This window comes from Bombina bombina, chromosome 10 (assembly GCF_027579735.1).
Source record: "Bombina bombina isolate aBomBom1 chromosome 10, aBomBom1.pri, whole genome shotgun sequence".
Classification (NCBI taxonomy): Eukaryota; Metazoa; Chordata; class Amphibia; order Anura; family Bombinatoridae; genus Bombina; species Bombina bombina.
In genome coordinates this window covers 126971262-126988761 of record NC_069508.1, presented here as the reverse complement: position 1 = coordinate 126988761, position 17500 = coordinate 126971262, and the positions used below count along the sequence as shown (strand labels likewise).

Below are 17500 nucleotides of genomic sequence, written 5' to 3'. Positions count from 1 at the left end.
GCTGTACTAGAAATACACGGGGGAGCATTCAGATTTCTGACAATATGGTAATTCATCTTTGTACAATCTTAATTGAGAGGTAAAAAGTACACACTTCACGATTCAACATGCAAGAACATCCAGTCGCGGATTCATTATTCCCAATTAAAAAGTATCAGTCATTTGAAAAATACTTTGATTTCTAAACTGTAACTGAATTCTGGTGAGTGGCTTGAAGTTGCTGTAGAAGTCCTAAACTTCTGTTTCACCTCTGCAATGGATGAACACATGGGTATACACAAGCAATAGTGTATTTAGAGCATTTTTCTTATTGCTGATTTATGACCATTTAAAGGGATATTAAAGTCCAAATTAAAGTTTCATGATTCAGATAGGGCATGTCATTTCAAACAACTTTCTAATTTACTTTTATCATCAAATTTGCTTTGTACTCTTGTTATTCATAGTTGAAAGTTAACTCTAGATAGGCTCATATGATCATTTTTAAACCCTTGAAGACTGCCTCTTATCTAAATGCATTTGACAGTTTTTCAGAGCTAGAGGGTGTTAGTTCATGTGTTTCATATAGATAACATTGTGCTCATGCACGTGAAGTTAGCCTGTAATGCAAGTCTTTCAAAAGATCTGAGATAAGGAAGCAGTCAGCAGAAACTTAGATACATGGTAATTACAGAGGTAAAAAGCATAATTCTATAACAGTGTTTCTATAACAGTGTTGGTTATGCAAAACTGAGGAATAGTAAATAAAGGGATTATCTATCTTTTTAAATAATAACATTTTTGGTGTTTACCATCCCTTTAAGATTAGACTTCAAAAAATAAATATTGTCAGATTAGGCTGACCTCCTGGTTCCTGTCTAATGTCAAAATCTTTTTCTATACCTAGCATCACTAATGTTTGATGTCTGTATGGTTGTGAGTCATGGCTAATAATATAAAAAGTTCAAATCCAAATGATAATGGTACTAAAGCAGCTGGAAGATACAAAGATGTGAAAATAGGTTAAACTATTAAAAGACACATTGGCCCCTGACTACTATGAACTGAAATGAAGACATTCTTTGTGGGATTCTCCAAAGTGTATTCTTTAAACTATTCTTTAAACTACAGCTGTGCCATTTGAAAATTTACATACCTTCAAATGTTTTAAAGTAAAAGTTACTTTCTCAAGCTGGTAGAGGGTTGGTGGATTTGAGTTGATAGCTGCAGCAAAAACAGGTGAATTTACTATTTCCGATAAATTATCTTCTGCTACATCATTACTTCCAGAGAGCAAAACACCAATGTTTTCATACCTAACGAACACTATAGCTACTGTTCCTAAAAGAAAAGAAAAAAAGTTTAAGAAGAAATTGTACAATTATGAGAATATTAATAACGTTCATACTTCAATTGTGTTTATTAATTTTGTTTTATTATAAGAAAACTTTTAAATTTGAGTATTAATTCTATAAATTATACAGTTCATAACAAAAATATTGTCATCAATGAGATCTAAAATCACATTTATTTTACAAAAAAACAAGCTACTATTAAAATGTCTTTGTATTGCATTTTTACACAAGGTTTAACTTGCGGATTTTTGTTTTTCTATATGTTAGACACATATTCTGTTCATTCTTATTTATTCAGAAAGATCCAAGGGCTAATACAAATAAAAAAATAAAAACTCATTGGCATTGGAGAAATGCCATACAACTTGGGAACCTGCACTCTTAGCTTCTCAGTTAATGGGCAGCAGACACTGTACACATTAGCTTGTGCAGCACTCCCACTGCTTGCAAACACAAATCAATTCCTCCAAACAAAAGTGTTCAGGGTGATTTATATCCACCAACTCATAGGTGGCAGAGATACTAATAAGCAGCAGTTGTACATAAATATCCAACTCTGCCTGAACTACCTGACTCCTTGGCTCACACAACTACCTTAACACTTTCCATCAACTGGCCAATCATGACCCTGAATCAACAGACTCAACTCTGAACCTCCTGGTACTGAAAGCTTAGTCAACATTGGGGGTATATGAAAACATAACTCATACAAAAACATTCTAAATAAAAATACATTATTTAGAATAAGTATCAAATGCAAGTTCATACTGTATATATTTTATTTTAAAGCTCTGAATAAAAATAGGGTTAATAATAATAATACATTTGCACAATATGAAATTAATTGCTAAATATTTTCCTTGATTTAAGCATTCTCACAACATTGACATATCATTTTCTAATTTTAATTTTTAACTTTTATCTGCATATTTGCCCATGAATAGGATTTTGTTTTACTAAATCTGCTTCTGCAATTTGCTTTCTTAATTGCACATAGAGTAATTCCAGAGGTGGTAGTTTGACAAATGCTGTCAGGTCTAACATTGTGTTGTGTTCATTTATTCAACTAATATTGTTTTAATGAGCTGTGGCATATTTCTTTGATTAAAACATTGTTTACAGTGTTTTTAATGGCTATTAAGATCTTTATATATGTTGTTTCTCCACATCTACCTGCATTAATATTCTGTATGCAATCCAAGACAGTTAAATTGCTATACAATGCCATTAGATAAATAGGATTTTGCCACAGTTGTATTGAAATGGAGTATACTTTGAAACCCGAGAAATTAATTAATTTTTGGCTATTATATTTTTACTCATTATTAAAATTCAGAATAATTATTGTAATTCTAGCAAGGGAATAATGTGATTCTATATTATCAAAAATATTTTAATGATTTTATTTAATTTTCTATATGATAAGTTTTTATACTAAACAAAACAATACTATTATTTCTCTTGTCATATTTAAATTATTTAAAAAAATATTTAATCTAAAATAAATTAGTTTAGAAATAAATATTATGCTACTAATTAAAAGTATTAATTTTTAAAATATATTTTAGGCTTGACTTATTAAATAAAGCATGTAGCGGCCATTACTCTATATATAAATATATATATATAAGACGTGCATCACTAAGAAAAATGGAAATTTTGCAAAATAATCATCTGCTGCTTTAAACAAAACAAATACTAAATATTCATGGAACATTTACATTAATTTTCATTAAACAAATGTAAATGTTATTTGGCTACAGCATATACATTGGGGCAAAAAAGTATTTAGTCAGCCACCAATTGTGCAAGTTCTCCCACTTAAGAAGATGATAGAGGCCTGTAATTTTCATCATAGGTATACCTCAACCATTAGAGACAAAATGTGGAAACAAATCTAGACAATCACATTGTCTGATTTGGAAAGAATTTATTTGCAAATTATGGTGGAAACTAAGTATTTGGTCAATATCAAAAGTTCATCTCAATCTTTTTTTTTTTTTTTTTTTTTTTTTTTTTTTTTTCAAAAGAGCTTTATTAAAGGAGATTCAAATAGTTACAAGCTTTTCAATTGTTCCAAAGTAAATGTAAATACAAAGTTGTTCAAATGTAGCTTTGCAAAGTGTAACAGAAAAATACTAACACATAAGAATTGTACTAGCCCTGGTACCCCCAAGCTTGCGAAATTATTAATCAGTCCAATGGCAGGTGGTGTATAATTCCCAAGGGGTTAGGACACAGTTCAGAAAGACTTAAGTGATGAAAGTCCAAAAGTCCATTAGTGCTTTGTCCCTGGTGCTCAATATCCATTCCCACCAAGTTAAACAAGCATAAGCTAGGGTTACCAGAGGGCAGGAAGCAAGAAGGGGTGAGGGGAAAAGGGGGAAAGGAGGAGGAGGGGGGGGCTGTCTCCATTGGGCCGGTTAGAAAAGTTTGTGCAGACCAGGCCATCCCCATGCTGTGTTCCCATTATTTGGGGTTGTTTATGGCTCACTTGCGTGTGTCTTGTGGAGGGCAGGCGGGGGTGATGAGAGAAGGTGGGAAGAGGAGGCGGTGTAGAGGGGCGAGGTAGGGGTGGGGGGGGTCAATGAGGGAGTCAGGGGGCCAGAACGCGGTCTGTCCTATCCTACACTATCTGTTATTTATGTGCTGCCCAGCTCTCCAGCATCATCTCGTGTGTGTCTACGGTCCCCTGCCGGATGTGGTGGTATCTTTCTAGTTGTAGCAGTGTGTCTACTTGTGATCGCCACTCCTGAAAGGTCGGTGTGGTTCTGGACTTCCAATGCTTTGGGATCAATAGTTTGGCTCCATTCAGCATGACCAGTAATAGAGCCCTGTTTGCTTTGCAGGGTAGTTCGGGCAGTGAAAGGTATAGCAAAGTGTTTGGGCTGTTCTGCAGGGGTTTCCCCAGGACAAGTTCTATGTGATTGAAGACTCTGACCCAATATTCATCTAGCTTAGGGCAGTCCCACCATATGTGTGTTGGAGTGCCAACTGCCCCGCAGTCTCTCCAACATTTGCCTGTGGCCTGTTTGTAGATCCTCTGCAGCCTGCTGGGTGTGAGGTACCACCTTGCTAAGCATTTGAAGCTGGATTCCTGCACTCTCATAGAGATTGAGGCTGATCTGGTCATTGAGAAAGCAGTCTGCCAGTCCTCACAGCTTATCTCGGTCTGCCACTCCTTTTCCCACATCTTCGTGTAGGAGGGAAGTGTCTGGGTGTCATCTAACAATAGCAGTTTGTAAAGCAGTGAGATTGCATGGGCTGTTGGTGTGTCCTTTAGGCATAGTGTCTCAAAGGTGGTAGGTTTTCTGGTTAAGCAAGGTCTGTGTTTATGTGTCGTAAGGTAATGGTTCAACCGCATATGTGAGTACCAGGTCAGGGTCAGGTGAGGTTGTTCCTCCGAGATGTCTGTCAATGTCTTGAGCCTATGTCCGTCGGTCAGAGACCTGAAGACGTAGTCTTTCAAGGGTGTGTCAATAGTGGTGCTGCCGTCAGGTAAGTTCCAGGGCAGGGCGGCATTCTGATAGATAGGGGTTAATGGGGAGTATTTAGTTGTTATATGAGATGTAGTATTTATTATCTTGTCCCATGTGGAGTAGAAGTCCATCAGCAAGGGGTACATTGTTGTGGCTGTGTGCCTATCCTTTTCTAGTATCCAGGCGCCTAGGCCTGCGTTGTTGGTGTCTAAGATATCACAGTCCAGTCGCACCCATTCTTTGTTGGGGTCATTAGAGCACCAGTCCAGTAGTCTGCTCAGCGTGATTGCCTGTTTGTATGTTAGTATGTTTGGAACCCCCAGGCCCCCCCTGTCTCTGGGCAAATATAAAGTTTTCCTGGCTACCCTTGGTCTGATCCCTCCCCAGATGTATTGTTCAATTAAGTTTTGAATTTTTTGTAGGTAGTTCCTTGGGAGGGGAATCGGTGTCGTTTGGAGAATGTAAAGCAGTCTGGGTAGCACGTTCATCTTGATAATATTTATTCTCCCTAGCCAGGAAATAGATTTGTTTTTCCATCTAGACAGGTCCGCTGTCAGTGCGGTTTCCAAGCATTTGTAGTTTTCTTGGAAAACGATCTGGGCGTCTGGGGAGATGTATATCCCTAGATATTTAAGCTTATCTTGTTGTAATCTCAAGGGGCAGGTGCCTAGTGCTGTGGTCAAGACTTCCGTGTCATATGTAATGTTCAATATCTCAGATTTAGCCACATTGAGGTGGAAGTTAGAGAATTGGCCGTATTCACTAAAGGTGCTTAGAACTCTGGGGAGAGAGGTCTCTATGTCAGAGAGTGTAAGTAGGACGTCGTCAGCGTATAATGCCAATTTGTGTGTACTTGATTTGACTTTGATACCCGAGATCTGGGGGTCCTCTCTAATTTTCTGTGCTAAAGCCTCTATTGAGATGGCGAATAGGATCGGCGAGAGCGGGCAACCCTGCCTGGTCCCGTTTCTGATGTGGAATCTATCTGACAGTAGGCCATTGACTTTTACTCTGGCCGAGGGGTTTTCATAGAGAGTAAATATCTGTCTGACAAAGGTTTCGCTAAACTTCATTTTGGTTAGTACCGCCTTCAGGAAAGGCCAATGTACCCGGTCGAAAGCCTTTTCGGCATCTATTGAGACCAGTATGAGAGGCTTGTTCTGATTCTGTGCGTGCGATACGAGCTGTAGCACTTTCAGCGTGTTATCGCGTGCCTCTCTGCCAGGCACGAATCCCACCTGATCAGGGTGTATCAGCGTAGGTAGAATCTTATTGATTCTGTTGGCTAATACCTTGGCATAGATCTTTACGTCTACGTTGAGGAGCGAGATCGGGCGGAAGTTTTCTGGCCTGTCCGGGGTTTTGCCCTGTTTAGGTAGAACAGTGATATTAGCCTCTAGCATCTGATCTGTGAATCCCCCCTCTGTCAGCAGTGAGTTGAACAAGTGTGTTAGGGGTGCTAGTAGATGATGTATAAAGTCTTTGTAATATTTTACCCCCAGACCGTCAGGCCCCGGGCTCTTTCCATTTGGCATACTCTTGATGGCTAACTTAATTTCGTCAGCTGTTATCGGTCTGTCTAAGTGTTCTGAGTCTTCTTGGGAGAGTGTGGGTAGCTGGATGTCCCTAAGGTATGCGTCAATGTGTGGCTGTGGGCTTTTGTTGGTGATGTTGTACAGTGCTTCATAATACCGTCGGAAAGTCTCAGCTATTTTCACGCTATCTTTCTGCGTGTGCCCTAGAGCGTCCTTTAGGGAGTGTATGTGCGTGTTCAATTGCTTGCGCTTCAGAGCTTTGGCTAGTGAGGGGCCTATTCTATCATTCATCTCAAAATATTTTTGTTGTAGCATTGATGCCTTTCTCTGATATTCTTTGATAAGGTGATTATTCAGTTCGGTCTTAACCGTAGTCAGGGACTTTAGTATTGTGGTGGAGGATGTGTTCTTCTTTAATTCAGACTCCCAGTATCTAATCTGTGACAAAGATGAGTTAAGGAATTGTCTGTTTTGTTTGATTTCTGTGGCTTTGAGTCTTATGAATTCCCCCCTTGCTACACATTTGTGTGCTTCCCATGTCGTGGAGGTGGGCAGAGCATCTAGTGGGTTTTCATTGAAGTAGTGCCGTAGTGTGGTGTCAATGGCCAGTTTGTGTAGGGGGTTATCTAGCGTATGGTCGTCAAGTCTCCAGATGTAGGGTTTTACGGGTACATCTGGCCAGTCTAGTGTGCATTGTACAGGGGCGTGGTCTGACCAGGTAATTGGCAGTATATCGGCATTGTCAATCAGCGAGAGGCCTAATTGGTCTGTTATAAGGTAGTCAATTCTGTTGTAGACATGGTGTGGGTGTGAAAAGAAGGTGTAATCCCGTGTGTTTGGGTGTAGAGATCTCCATATGTCGTGTAATTTTAGTGAGCGGAGTTGTGAGTTTACAGTTCTGATTACTCTGTGTGGTGTGGTGGTTTTCCCTGATGAGGTATCAAGGTGGGGGTCTAGTGGTAGATTAAAATCGCCCGCTAGAAGCAGTACACCTCTCGTGTGTTCCAAAATCAGTTGTGTCAGCTGTTTGAACATGGTATGCTGGCCTTGGTTTGGCAGATAGGCATTGGCTATGGTGATGTAAGAGTTAAACAGGATTCCAACCACTAAGAGGTAGGATCCGTTGGGGTCTTTAAAAACTTTGGTTGGTTGAAAAGGGATCGAGTTCCTGACGAAGATGCCCACCCCGCCTTTCTTTGAGCAGCCTGATGCTAGATAAAAGGTGTTGTACCTGTGGGCGATATACCTAGGCTCCCTCCCTTTTTTGAAGTGAGTCTCTTGGATACAAATAATATCCCCTCCTGCTTTGTGTAACTGTGTGAAAGCGATCGATCTCTTTTCAGGGCTATTAAGCCCCTTGGCATTAATGGTCATGAATTTAATGGGGCGCGGCTGCATATTTCTGGGGTTTAAGAGGTCCGACCAGGCAGCACCAGTGTACTTTGGTTGCACTTAGTTTGTTTGTTAATGTACGGGTGTACTGAAGGCTAGGCAGCAACTGTTGGATCTGTGAGGCCCACTCCTTCTGTGGGTCTGTGGTATGTGTGGTGTCTAGGTCTCTCCAGCCCTGTGTGCAGTGGTAGGTAGAAGGTGGGGTGGAAGAAGAGGGAGTAGGGAGAGGAAAAGAGGGGGGGTTAAAGAGGGTGGAAGATGGGAAGGATGAATTTACAAACAGTTATGATATTATAACAGTACAGCCTCACTGTGGAAGCTGATGTTGTATAAAATGATATTTCTCTGCAAAACTATAAAAGCAGCAATCAATGATAACAATTAACTAACAAAATAAGTAACTAACAAATTAGGGTAGTATCCCCGTCAACAAACCCAGCATTTGAAAAGATAATTTTAAAGATAACATTATATTATATACGACCTGTTGCCTTGATTCAGGAACTGACCCCTAGCCTGGGCCGTGGGGACGAGCAGTCCGAGTGTTGATGTGGTTCCTCCACATCATCAGCGACAGTCACTAATGAGGGGTGTTTGTGAAAGCCCCTTTCATTGTTAAATGTAGATGCGGGCCGCACCCGGCTCCCCGAGGGGGTCCTCGGTGTAGGGCCTTCCTTCGTTTGGTCCTCTGTCTGGATGTGTATCTGTAAGGCCTCGCAAAACTGAGGTAAGTCATCTTGGGCTTTGTAGATAGCTGTGGTGTTGCCATTATTGGCAATGATGCTGACCGGGAACCCCCACCGGTAGGCTATCTTCTTCTCTCGGAGCACTGTAGTTATGTGGTTAAGTTCCCTCCTTTTCTGGAGTGTCGTGGGGCTCAGGTCTGTAAAGATCTGGATACGGCAGCCTGCATGTGTGATTTCCTGTTTTTGCCGTGAGTGTTTTAGAATGTCCTCCTTGTCCTTGAAGTGCAGCAGCTTCAGGATAACATCCCTGGGGGGTGCTTTAGGAGGGGGCTTTGCCCTAAGGGCCCTGTTTGCTCTCTCAATAATAACCTCAGGGGCATTCTCGTCTCCTTTTAACGTGCGAAACAGTGCCTGCAGGCAGCCCTCCAGGGCTCCTGGGAGTATGGATTCCGGAATCCCTCGAACTCTCAGATTATTCCTCCTGCCCCTGTTGTCTAGGTCCTCAACCTTCTCTAATAAGTTGTATATGGTTTCTTCTTGATCGTAGAGAAGGCGGGACATATGGTTAATATCATTACTGGTTGTATTGTGATTCTCTTCTAAGTTGGTGACTCTCTGCGTCACCCTTGATAAATCCCTTTTAAGGTCGCCATACCAGCCCTTTACTTCAGTAAGCATTTCTTTAAAATCTTCTTTAGAACATAAAGATTTAAGGTCCTCTCTAGTGATTGGCTGTGTAGTACCAGGATCAGGGCTCACAGTCTGGACATTGGGCTGTGAACTAGTTGCAGGCACACTGTTATCTGAAGGTTGTTGTGTGTGCTTTGGTGTAGGTTCAGATTGTCTTAAAAACTGCTGCATGGTCCTGGGTTGTGGTATATTGTCCAGTCTGGTTGTTTTTTTCCCCGGCATGCTGATGTAATATGGTGGAGGCTGGTGTGGGTAGTGGTCAGTTGCTCTTTTAGGGTTGATATGGGCCAATAATAAAGTTTATAAGATGAGGGCGTTTGTAATGTTGTTTGAGCTTTTCCTCCCTGCACTCTTTAAGGGATTGCTGCCCTGTGATCTGCTTTTCATGCAATGTGATGAAGGCTAGGGTGTATAATGGCTGACCGTTTATTTAGGAGCCAGAGAGAAAGTTTATAACACAAAGGAGTTTGAGCTGGTGCTTAGGCTTTGTCTCCTATATCCTGTAAGGGGCTACAGTCCTGTGGTCCGCCTTTTGCACAGTGCAGCTTAAGGGTCTCTTGAGTGTAATTGCTGCCTTAAGGGGACTGTGTAGGCGCACTATCTCTGATGTCTGTGGTTTTTTATGGGCAGGTGAACCGGTAGCCTAGTGATGTGTAGCGGCAGAAATAAGGATAATTCCCCCAGGAGGTGCGCAGTGTGTATATTGCACAGTGACCGCTATATGCCATATGGGTATACCCCTTGATTCAGCGTCTATCAGAGTTTGCTCCCTCCGTACTGTGCTATGGTGGGTGGCTATGCGGCAGAGCTGTGAGTGGTTGAGGCCGTTGCCGCCTGAGGCCTGTGGTGCGCCCCTTCTTACCTCGCCGTCGCAATGTGTGAGTCGCGCCCTGGGAAAGAGTCACATCCGCGGGGCTGCGATGGGCTTTGGCGTGTGGGGTCGTTGTCGGGCGCCGGTAGCCGTTGGTTTGCCGCATAGTATCTCACTGGATTGGGCCCAGCCCTGGTGCTGCTGAGGCCTAAGCGCGTGTTATCCTCTCCTTCAGGTCCGGGCGCCGCCCGGTGTTATGAGCGGATCTGGTGTCGATGAGAGGGGTTTGCGGCTGATGAGATGCTGAGCCGGGTTCAGCGGGCTGTTACCTCTGGTGTGGGGTTGTATTTACGGCTTAGGTCGGGTATGGCTGCTGGGTTTGAGTTCTTAGGGCCTAGGAGCTATTGCACTACACGGCCATTTCTCTGAACGGCCAAGCTCCGCCCCCATCTCAATACTTTTTTTATATATCCTTTGTTGGCAATGACAGAGGTAAAACATTTTTTGTAAGTCTTCACAAGGTTGTCACACACTGTTGCTGATATGTTGGCCCATTCCTGCATGCAGATCTCCTCTAGAGCAGTGAGGTTTTGGGGCTGTCGCTGGGCAACACAGACTTTCAACTCCCTCCAAAGGTTTTCTATGGGATTGAGATCTGGAGACTGGCTAGGCCACTCCAGGACCTTGAAATGCTTCTTACAAAGCCACTCCTTCGTTGCCCGGGCGGTGTGTTTGGGATCATTGTCATGCTGAAAGACCCAGCCACGTTTCATCTTCAATGCCCTTGCTGATGGAAGGTGGTTTGCACTCAAAATCTCACGATACATGGCCCCATTCATTCTTTCATGTACACAGATCAGTCGTCCTGTTCCCTTTGCAGAGAAACAGCCCCAAAGCATGATGTTGCCACCCCCATGCTTCACAGTAGGTATGGTGTTCTTTGGTTGCAACTCAGCATTCTCTCTCCTCCAAACACAACGAGTTGTTTTTCTACCAAACAGTTCTATTTTGGTTTCATCTGACCTTATGACATTCTCCCAATCCACTTCTGGATCATCCAAATGCTCTCTAGCATACTTCAGACTGGTCCGGACATGTACTGGCTTAAGTTGGGGGACACGTCTGGCACTGCAGGATCTGAGTCCCTGGCGGCGTAGTGTGTTACTGATGGTAGCCTTTGTTACATTGGTCCCAGCTCTCTGCAGGTCATTCACTAGGTCCCCCCATGTTTGCTCACCGTTTTTGTGATCATTTTGACCCCACAGGGTGAGATCTTGCGTGGAGCCCCAGATCGAGGGAGATTATCAGTGGTCCTGTATGTCTTCCATTTTCTAATTATTGCTCGTACAGTTGATTTCTTCACACCAAGCTGCTTGCCTATTGCAGATTCAGTCTTCCCAGCCTGGTGCAGATCTACAATTTTGTTTCTGTGTCCTTCGACAGCTCTTTGGTCTTCACCATAGTGGAGTTTGGAGTGTGACTGTTTGAGGTTGTGGACAGGTGTCTTTTATACTGATAACAAGTTCAAACAGGTGTCATTAATACAGGTAATGAATGGAGGACAGAGGAGCCTCTTAAAGAAGAAGATACAGGTCTGTGAGAGCCAGAAATCTTGCTTGTTTGTAGGTGACCAAATACTTATTTTCCTCCATAATATGCAAATAAATTCTTTCCAAATCAGACAATGTGATTGTCTTGATTTGTTTCCACATTTTGTGTCTCATAGTTGAGGTATACCTATGATGAAAATTACAGGCCTATCTCATCTTCTTAAGTGGGAGAACTTGCACAATTGGTGACTGACTAAATACTTTTTTGCCCCACTGTACTTACCTCTAGCGTGCTGGAGAGCCATGCTAATACTGACCATTTTTCTCCCTTAACCCAGGTCCTGGGATCCACTAAGCTAAACCTCCTATTAGTGCAGCCTGGGGCTCTAAGAAGAAGGTTTAGGATTAGCATGGCTCTCCAGCACTCTAAAGGTAGTTATTTTAACCACTACAGGTAATTTAAAAAAAACAATGAACATTGAAGAATTTATTCAGTATTTCTTTGTTTTCTTTAAATTTAGTTGGTGTATTTGTTCGGATATTTGTTTCATGAAATCAAAACGAATATTCGCTTTCATACATTCATGTGAAAAAGACAGTACACCCTCTTTGAAATCTATGGTTTTACATATCAGGACATAACAACGATTATCTGGTCCTTATTAGGTTTTAAAATTAGTTAATTACAACCTCCTCAGATAAACACCACCACATAACATATTATACAGTGTCATGATTTATTTAACAAAAATAAAGCCAAAATGGAGAAGCCATGTGCAAAAATCTAAGTACACCCTTACTGCTTCCATAGAAATTAAGAGGTTAAGTAGCAGCCAAATGCTGCTAATCAAATGCCCTTAATTAATGGATCATCAGCAAGTGTGGTCACCTCTATAGAAGCTGGAGCTTTAGCAGTTTGCTGTTCTTGAGCATTCAGGTGTGTGTTAATACAATGCCAAGGAGGAGAGACATCAACAATTATATTAGAGAAGCAATTGTTGCTGACCCTCAATCTGGGAAAGGTTATAAGGCCTTTTCAAAACAAACTAAAGTCTATCATTCTACAGTGAGAAAGACTATTCACAAGCAGAAAACATTCATGACAGTTGCCAATCTTCCTAGTAGTGGACATCCCAGCAAATTCACCCCAAGGTCAGACCGTGCAATGCTCAGAGAAATAGCAAAAAACCCATCTCAGACTCTACAGGCCCCAGCAAGCATGTTAAACAGGGGCAAAACTACAGGGGGTGCAGAGGTCCCAGCTTCAAAAAAATAAAAATAAATTTGTTTTCTTATTTTTTTTTTAATAAAAAACGTTGACCTGCCACTGCCTGCACTGATATCATGTGAGTGTGACATAATGCTTCACTAGTGTCTCTGACTACAGGGGTTAGTGTTTCTGTTTTACCCATTGGTGTTTATGTGTGTGTATGTATGTATGTGAATGTGTGTGTATTTATGCATGTATGTGTGTGTGTATGTTTGTGGAACCAGCAAATTACAGACCTTGTTACTACAGCATGGGGGGCGGGGGTAAACAGTGTCACTATATAAAGTAATAGGGGGTCAGATCATCTCACAGACTGTGGGCACAGGGTACCTCCTTTTGCAGACATGTAATCTGATTCTCATTTTTTTCTGTGTTAAATGTTAAAAATATATATATATGTATCAAATTCACTTGGGGGGGCCTTCTTAGATTCTTGCACCTGGGCCCTGTGGTTTCTAGTTACGCCTCTGATGTTAAATGTTAAAGTTCCTGACAGTACAAATAGAAAAAGACTGAAGAAGAAGTATGGTTTGTATAAAAGAGTTGCCAATAGAAAGCCTCTACTCTTTAAAAAGAACATGGTAGCACGACTTAGGTTTGCAAAGTTGCATCTGAACAAACCACAAGACTTCTGGAACAATGTTCTTTGGACAGATGAGATCAAAGTGGACATATTTGGCAATAATGCACATTGCCATGTTTGGAGAAAACCAAACACAGCATATCAGGACAAACACCTCATACCAACTGTCAAGCACAGTGGTGGAGGGGTGATTTTTTGGGCTTGTTTTGTTGGGATTATTTTAGGCACTTTGCAGTCATTGGGGCTGGTTTATCAATGCCTGGCAGAGATGATCATACGCTGTCGGAATTTAACAATGCACAAGCAGTTCTGGTGAACTGCTTGTGCAATGCTTCCCCCTGAAGATTCACAGCTAATCGGCCACTAGCAGGGGTTGTCACTCAACCCAATCGTACACAATCGGGAGTATGAGATAATGTGGAACTGAAAGAGAGAAACACAAGCGCCCACAGCGGACCTCTAAGGGTAAAAGTTTTATTTACAAATTGAATAGCGCAATATAAAATGCACGTACAAAATCTAAAATAAGCAATTGCAGTTAGTAAAAATGTCACCGTATGCAGCTCCTCTGCCAGACCGTGTCTTTACTGAACTTAGAAGCTCCTGCTGTAATCATTCCTAGGTCACCGATCTGGTGTACGGATCGTTTGCGGGGCTAGTTCACTGATTAGAGGTTGGCTGGCGTTGCTGCGATGACACGTTATCCTCAACACGTTTCATCTGGTGGCACCCAGACTTTTTCAAGAGGTAAGTTTAAGACCGCTGCTTTTTAACTCCTGCTTCTGGCGAGCCTGAAGGCTTGCACGGAAACAGATGCATTGGGGCCGATTGACTGAATGGTAAATCTGCCCCATTGAGTCAACCATGAACTCTTATGAATACCAAATTATTTTCTGTCCAACAGCTAAAGCTTGGCTGAAATTGGGTCATGCAACAGGACAATGAGTCCAAGCACACCAGCAAATTTACAACAGAATGGCTGAAAAAGTAAAGAATCAAGGTATTGCAATGGCCCAGTCAAAGTCTAGACGTCAACTGGATTGAAATGCTGTGGTGGTACCTCGAGAGAGAGCTGTGCATAAAAGACTGCCAGCAAACCTCAATGAACTGAAGCAATGTTGTAAAGAAGAGTGTGCCATAAATCCTCCACAACAATGTGAGAGACTGATAAAGTCATAGAGAAAATTATTACTTTAAGCTATTGCTCCTAAAGGTGATCTACAAGCTACTGAATCATAAGGTGTACTTAGTTTTACATACATGGCTTCTCCATTTTGGCTTTATTTTTGTTAAATAAATCATGACACAGGGAAATATGTCATGTGATGTGGTTCATCTGAGGTTGTATTTACCTAATTTTAAGACCTGCTAAGGAACAGATTATTGCTTTTATGTCCTGATATGTTAAAACAATACAATTCAAAGAGGGTGTACCTTCTTTTTCACATTACCATTTATATATATATATATATATATATATATATATATATATATATATATATATATATATATATACAGGTGGCCCTCATTTTACAACGGTTCAATTTACACCGTTTCAGAATAACAACCTTTTTTTTCCAGTCATGTGACTGCTATTGAAAAGCATTGAGAAGCAGTGCATTTATTAAAATAGCCAGTAGGTGGAACTGTCTGCTGGTGTTGCAGCAAAGCCAAGCAAGCTGAAATTAATCAGTTTAACCCGACCTGAGCTATCAAGCAGATTTAAAAGGAACACAATCTTCCTGTCTATAAATCAGTCCAGATTGGAATGCATAGAAAGAACTGTTTGCAGAAAAATGCAAGTGAAGTCTGTGTTGTGTGATTATTTTATTAGGTTTATAATGCTGTTTAGCAAATGTTTTTGTTCATTTAATTTAGTTTAATTATATATTCTGTGTTGTGTGATTATTTTATTAGGTTTATAATGATGTTTAGCATTTAAAGTCTTCATTTCAAAGCTTTAAAAATATTGTATTAGGTGTTACTTATGACAATTTTGAGAGTGGCCTGGAACCTATCTCCCTCACTTCCCATTGACTTACATTATAAACTGGGTTTCAATTTACAACGGTTTCGATTTACAACCATTCCTTTTAGAACCTAACCCCGGCGTAAACTGAGGGCTACCTGTATATATATATATATATATATATATATATATATATATATATATACACATACACACATACAGTATATGTATATATCATTTTGTTTATGTGTATATATATATATATATATATATATATATTATTTACTCCGCACTCACTATTACAAAAAAGCATCTGGGATTCACTTTAAATATTAGCATAGAACTTTAAGAAGACTGAGGACAGGGGGAACCCCGAAAACGTTAACATTAGTAAAAGTTTTTTACTTATTATACGGAGAGTGCCTTTCCTCCTAAACGTATATATATATATATATATATATATATATATATATATATATATATATATATATATACGTTGATTGTAGTAACCTTGTTAGTCCAGTGATTTAGATATCAAAATAAGTATTTCATTGAGCAATTATACTAACTATACATTTATGTCAGTATATGCTCTATGTAATACTATATATCTCCCCTGTCTGTTCTCCTACACTGGACACTGTCTGCCTCTGTCAACTAAGCCCCTGTCATGATTTTTACGATACCCCCTCCTCTCCCTGCACTCAGACCTCTGTAACACTGTCTGTTATTTTTAGTCACCCTGTGTTTTAAGATGTAATCTGTTAATTTAATTTAATTGGTCAGTATTGCTTAAGACTTGAGAAAGGGAGGAATTCTTCTGAAAGCTTGTCAACTTATAAATGTATAGTTAGTCCAATAAAAAAGTATCATTGCTCAATTCAATACTCTTGTTATTTTGAGATATATATATATACACACACAAATGAAATTGTGAGACCCTCACTCATAGACAGAAAGCAGCAAATGCTAGAAACATAGATATATAGGGGCCTATCTATCAAGCTCCGAAAGGAGCTTGACGGCCCGTGTTTCTGGCGAGTCTTCAGACTCACAAAGACTGCTGCTCCATAACCCTGTCCGCCTGCTCTGAGCAGGCGGACAGGAATCGCAACAATTCAACCCGATCGAGTACGATCAGGTTGATTGACACCCCCTGCTGGCGGCCATTGGCCGCGAGTCTGCAGGGGGCGACGTTGCACCAGCAGCTCTTGTGAGCTGCTGGTGCAATGTTAAACGTGGATAGCGTATTGCTCTCCGCATTCAGCAATGTCTTGCGGACCTGATCCGCACTGTCGGATCAGGTCCGCAAGACATTTCTTAAATATGCCTCATAACCTGGAGGATTTTATTAAAGCTGAGAGCAAAGAGATAACGAATCCAAAAGCCCATTAATAGTACTTCTATTCTTTAAAGGGACATGAAACCTATCTATTATTTAATTTCCTTCATTCTCTTACTATTTTTTGTTGAAAAAAAATATCTAGATCGGCTCAGGAGCAGCAATGCATTGCTAAAATCTAGCTGCTGATTAGTAGCTGCACATGTTTAATTCTTGTCACTGGCTTACCCAATGCATTCAGCTATCTCACAGTAGTGCATTGCTGTTCCTTCAGAAAAGGATACTAAGAGACCAAAAACATTTGATAATAAAAGTAAATTGAAATTGGTTTAAATTTGTATGCTCTATCTGATTCCTGAAAGAAGAAAATTTGTGTTTCATATTCCTTAAAGTTATAGCCTTAGCTTTTCTTGTTGGTCTCTAACACTGCTCTCAATCCATATGCATTAATGTCTGCCAGCAGATTAGACATAATTGGCTAAATCATATTCTGGGGGAAAACTAAGCAATAGCAGATTGGTTGAAACCATGACAGAATTTGGGGATTGTTTGAGAAGTTTTGTGTGTTTGTGAGTTTATTAAATTTAACTTCTGTAAGTGAAAACCTTCAAAATAATTTACATTAAAACTCAATTGGCATGCATTTTACAGAGTGTAGATATTTAAACTAGTTGACTATGGAGTTGTTGGGATAATGCGAGCCTTTAGGCTTGTCAGAAACTAAAGTTAAGAAGCAGGATACGATCGGGAAGATTGACACCCCCTGCTAGCAGCCGATTTAGCATACTTGTGCAATGATAAATGCCGACAGCATATGCTATCGGGATTTACTGATGTCCGCCCGCACATTAATAAATCG

At 40.7% G+C, this 17500-nt stretch overlaps 1 protein-coding gene across 1 annotated transcript in view; it reads right to left on the bottom strand.

Moving 5' to 3' along the window:
• Positions 1-17500, bottom strand: part of ADGRL4 (adhesion G protein-coupled receptor L4) — a 323327-nt gene that overhangs the window by 121898 nt on the left and 183929 nt on the right. Inside the window, exon 9 of the mRNA XM_053693324.1 lies at positions 1136-1320. Coding sequence (XP_053549299.1) covers positions 1136-1320 — 185 coding nt within the window. The remainder of the gene's footprint in view (positions 1-1135; positions 1321-17500) is intronic.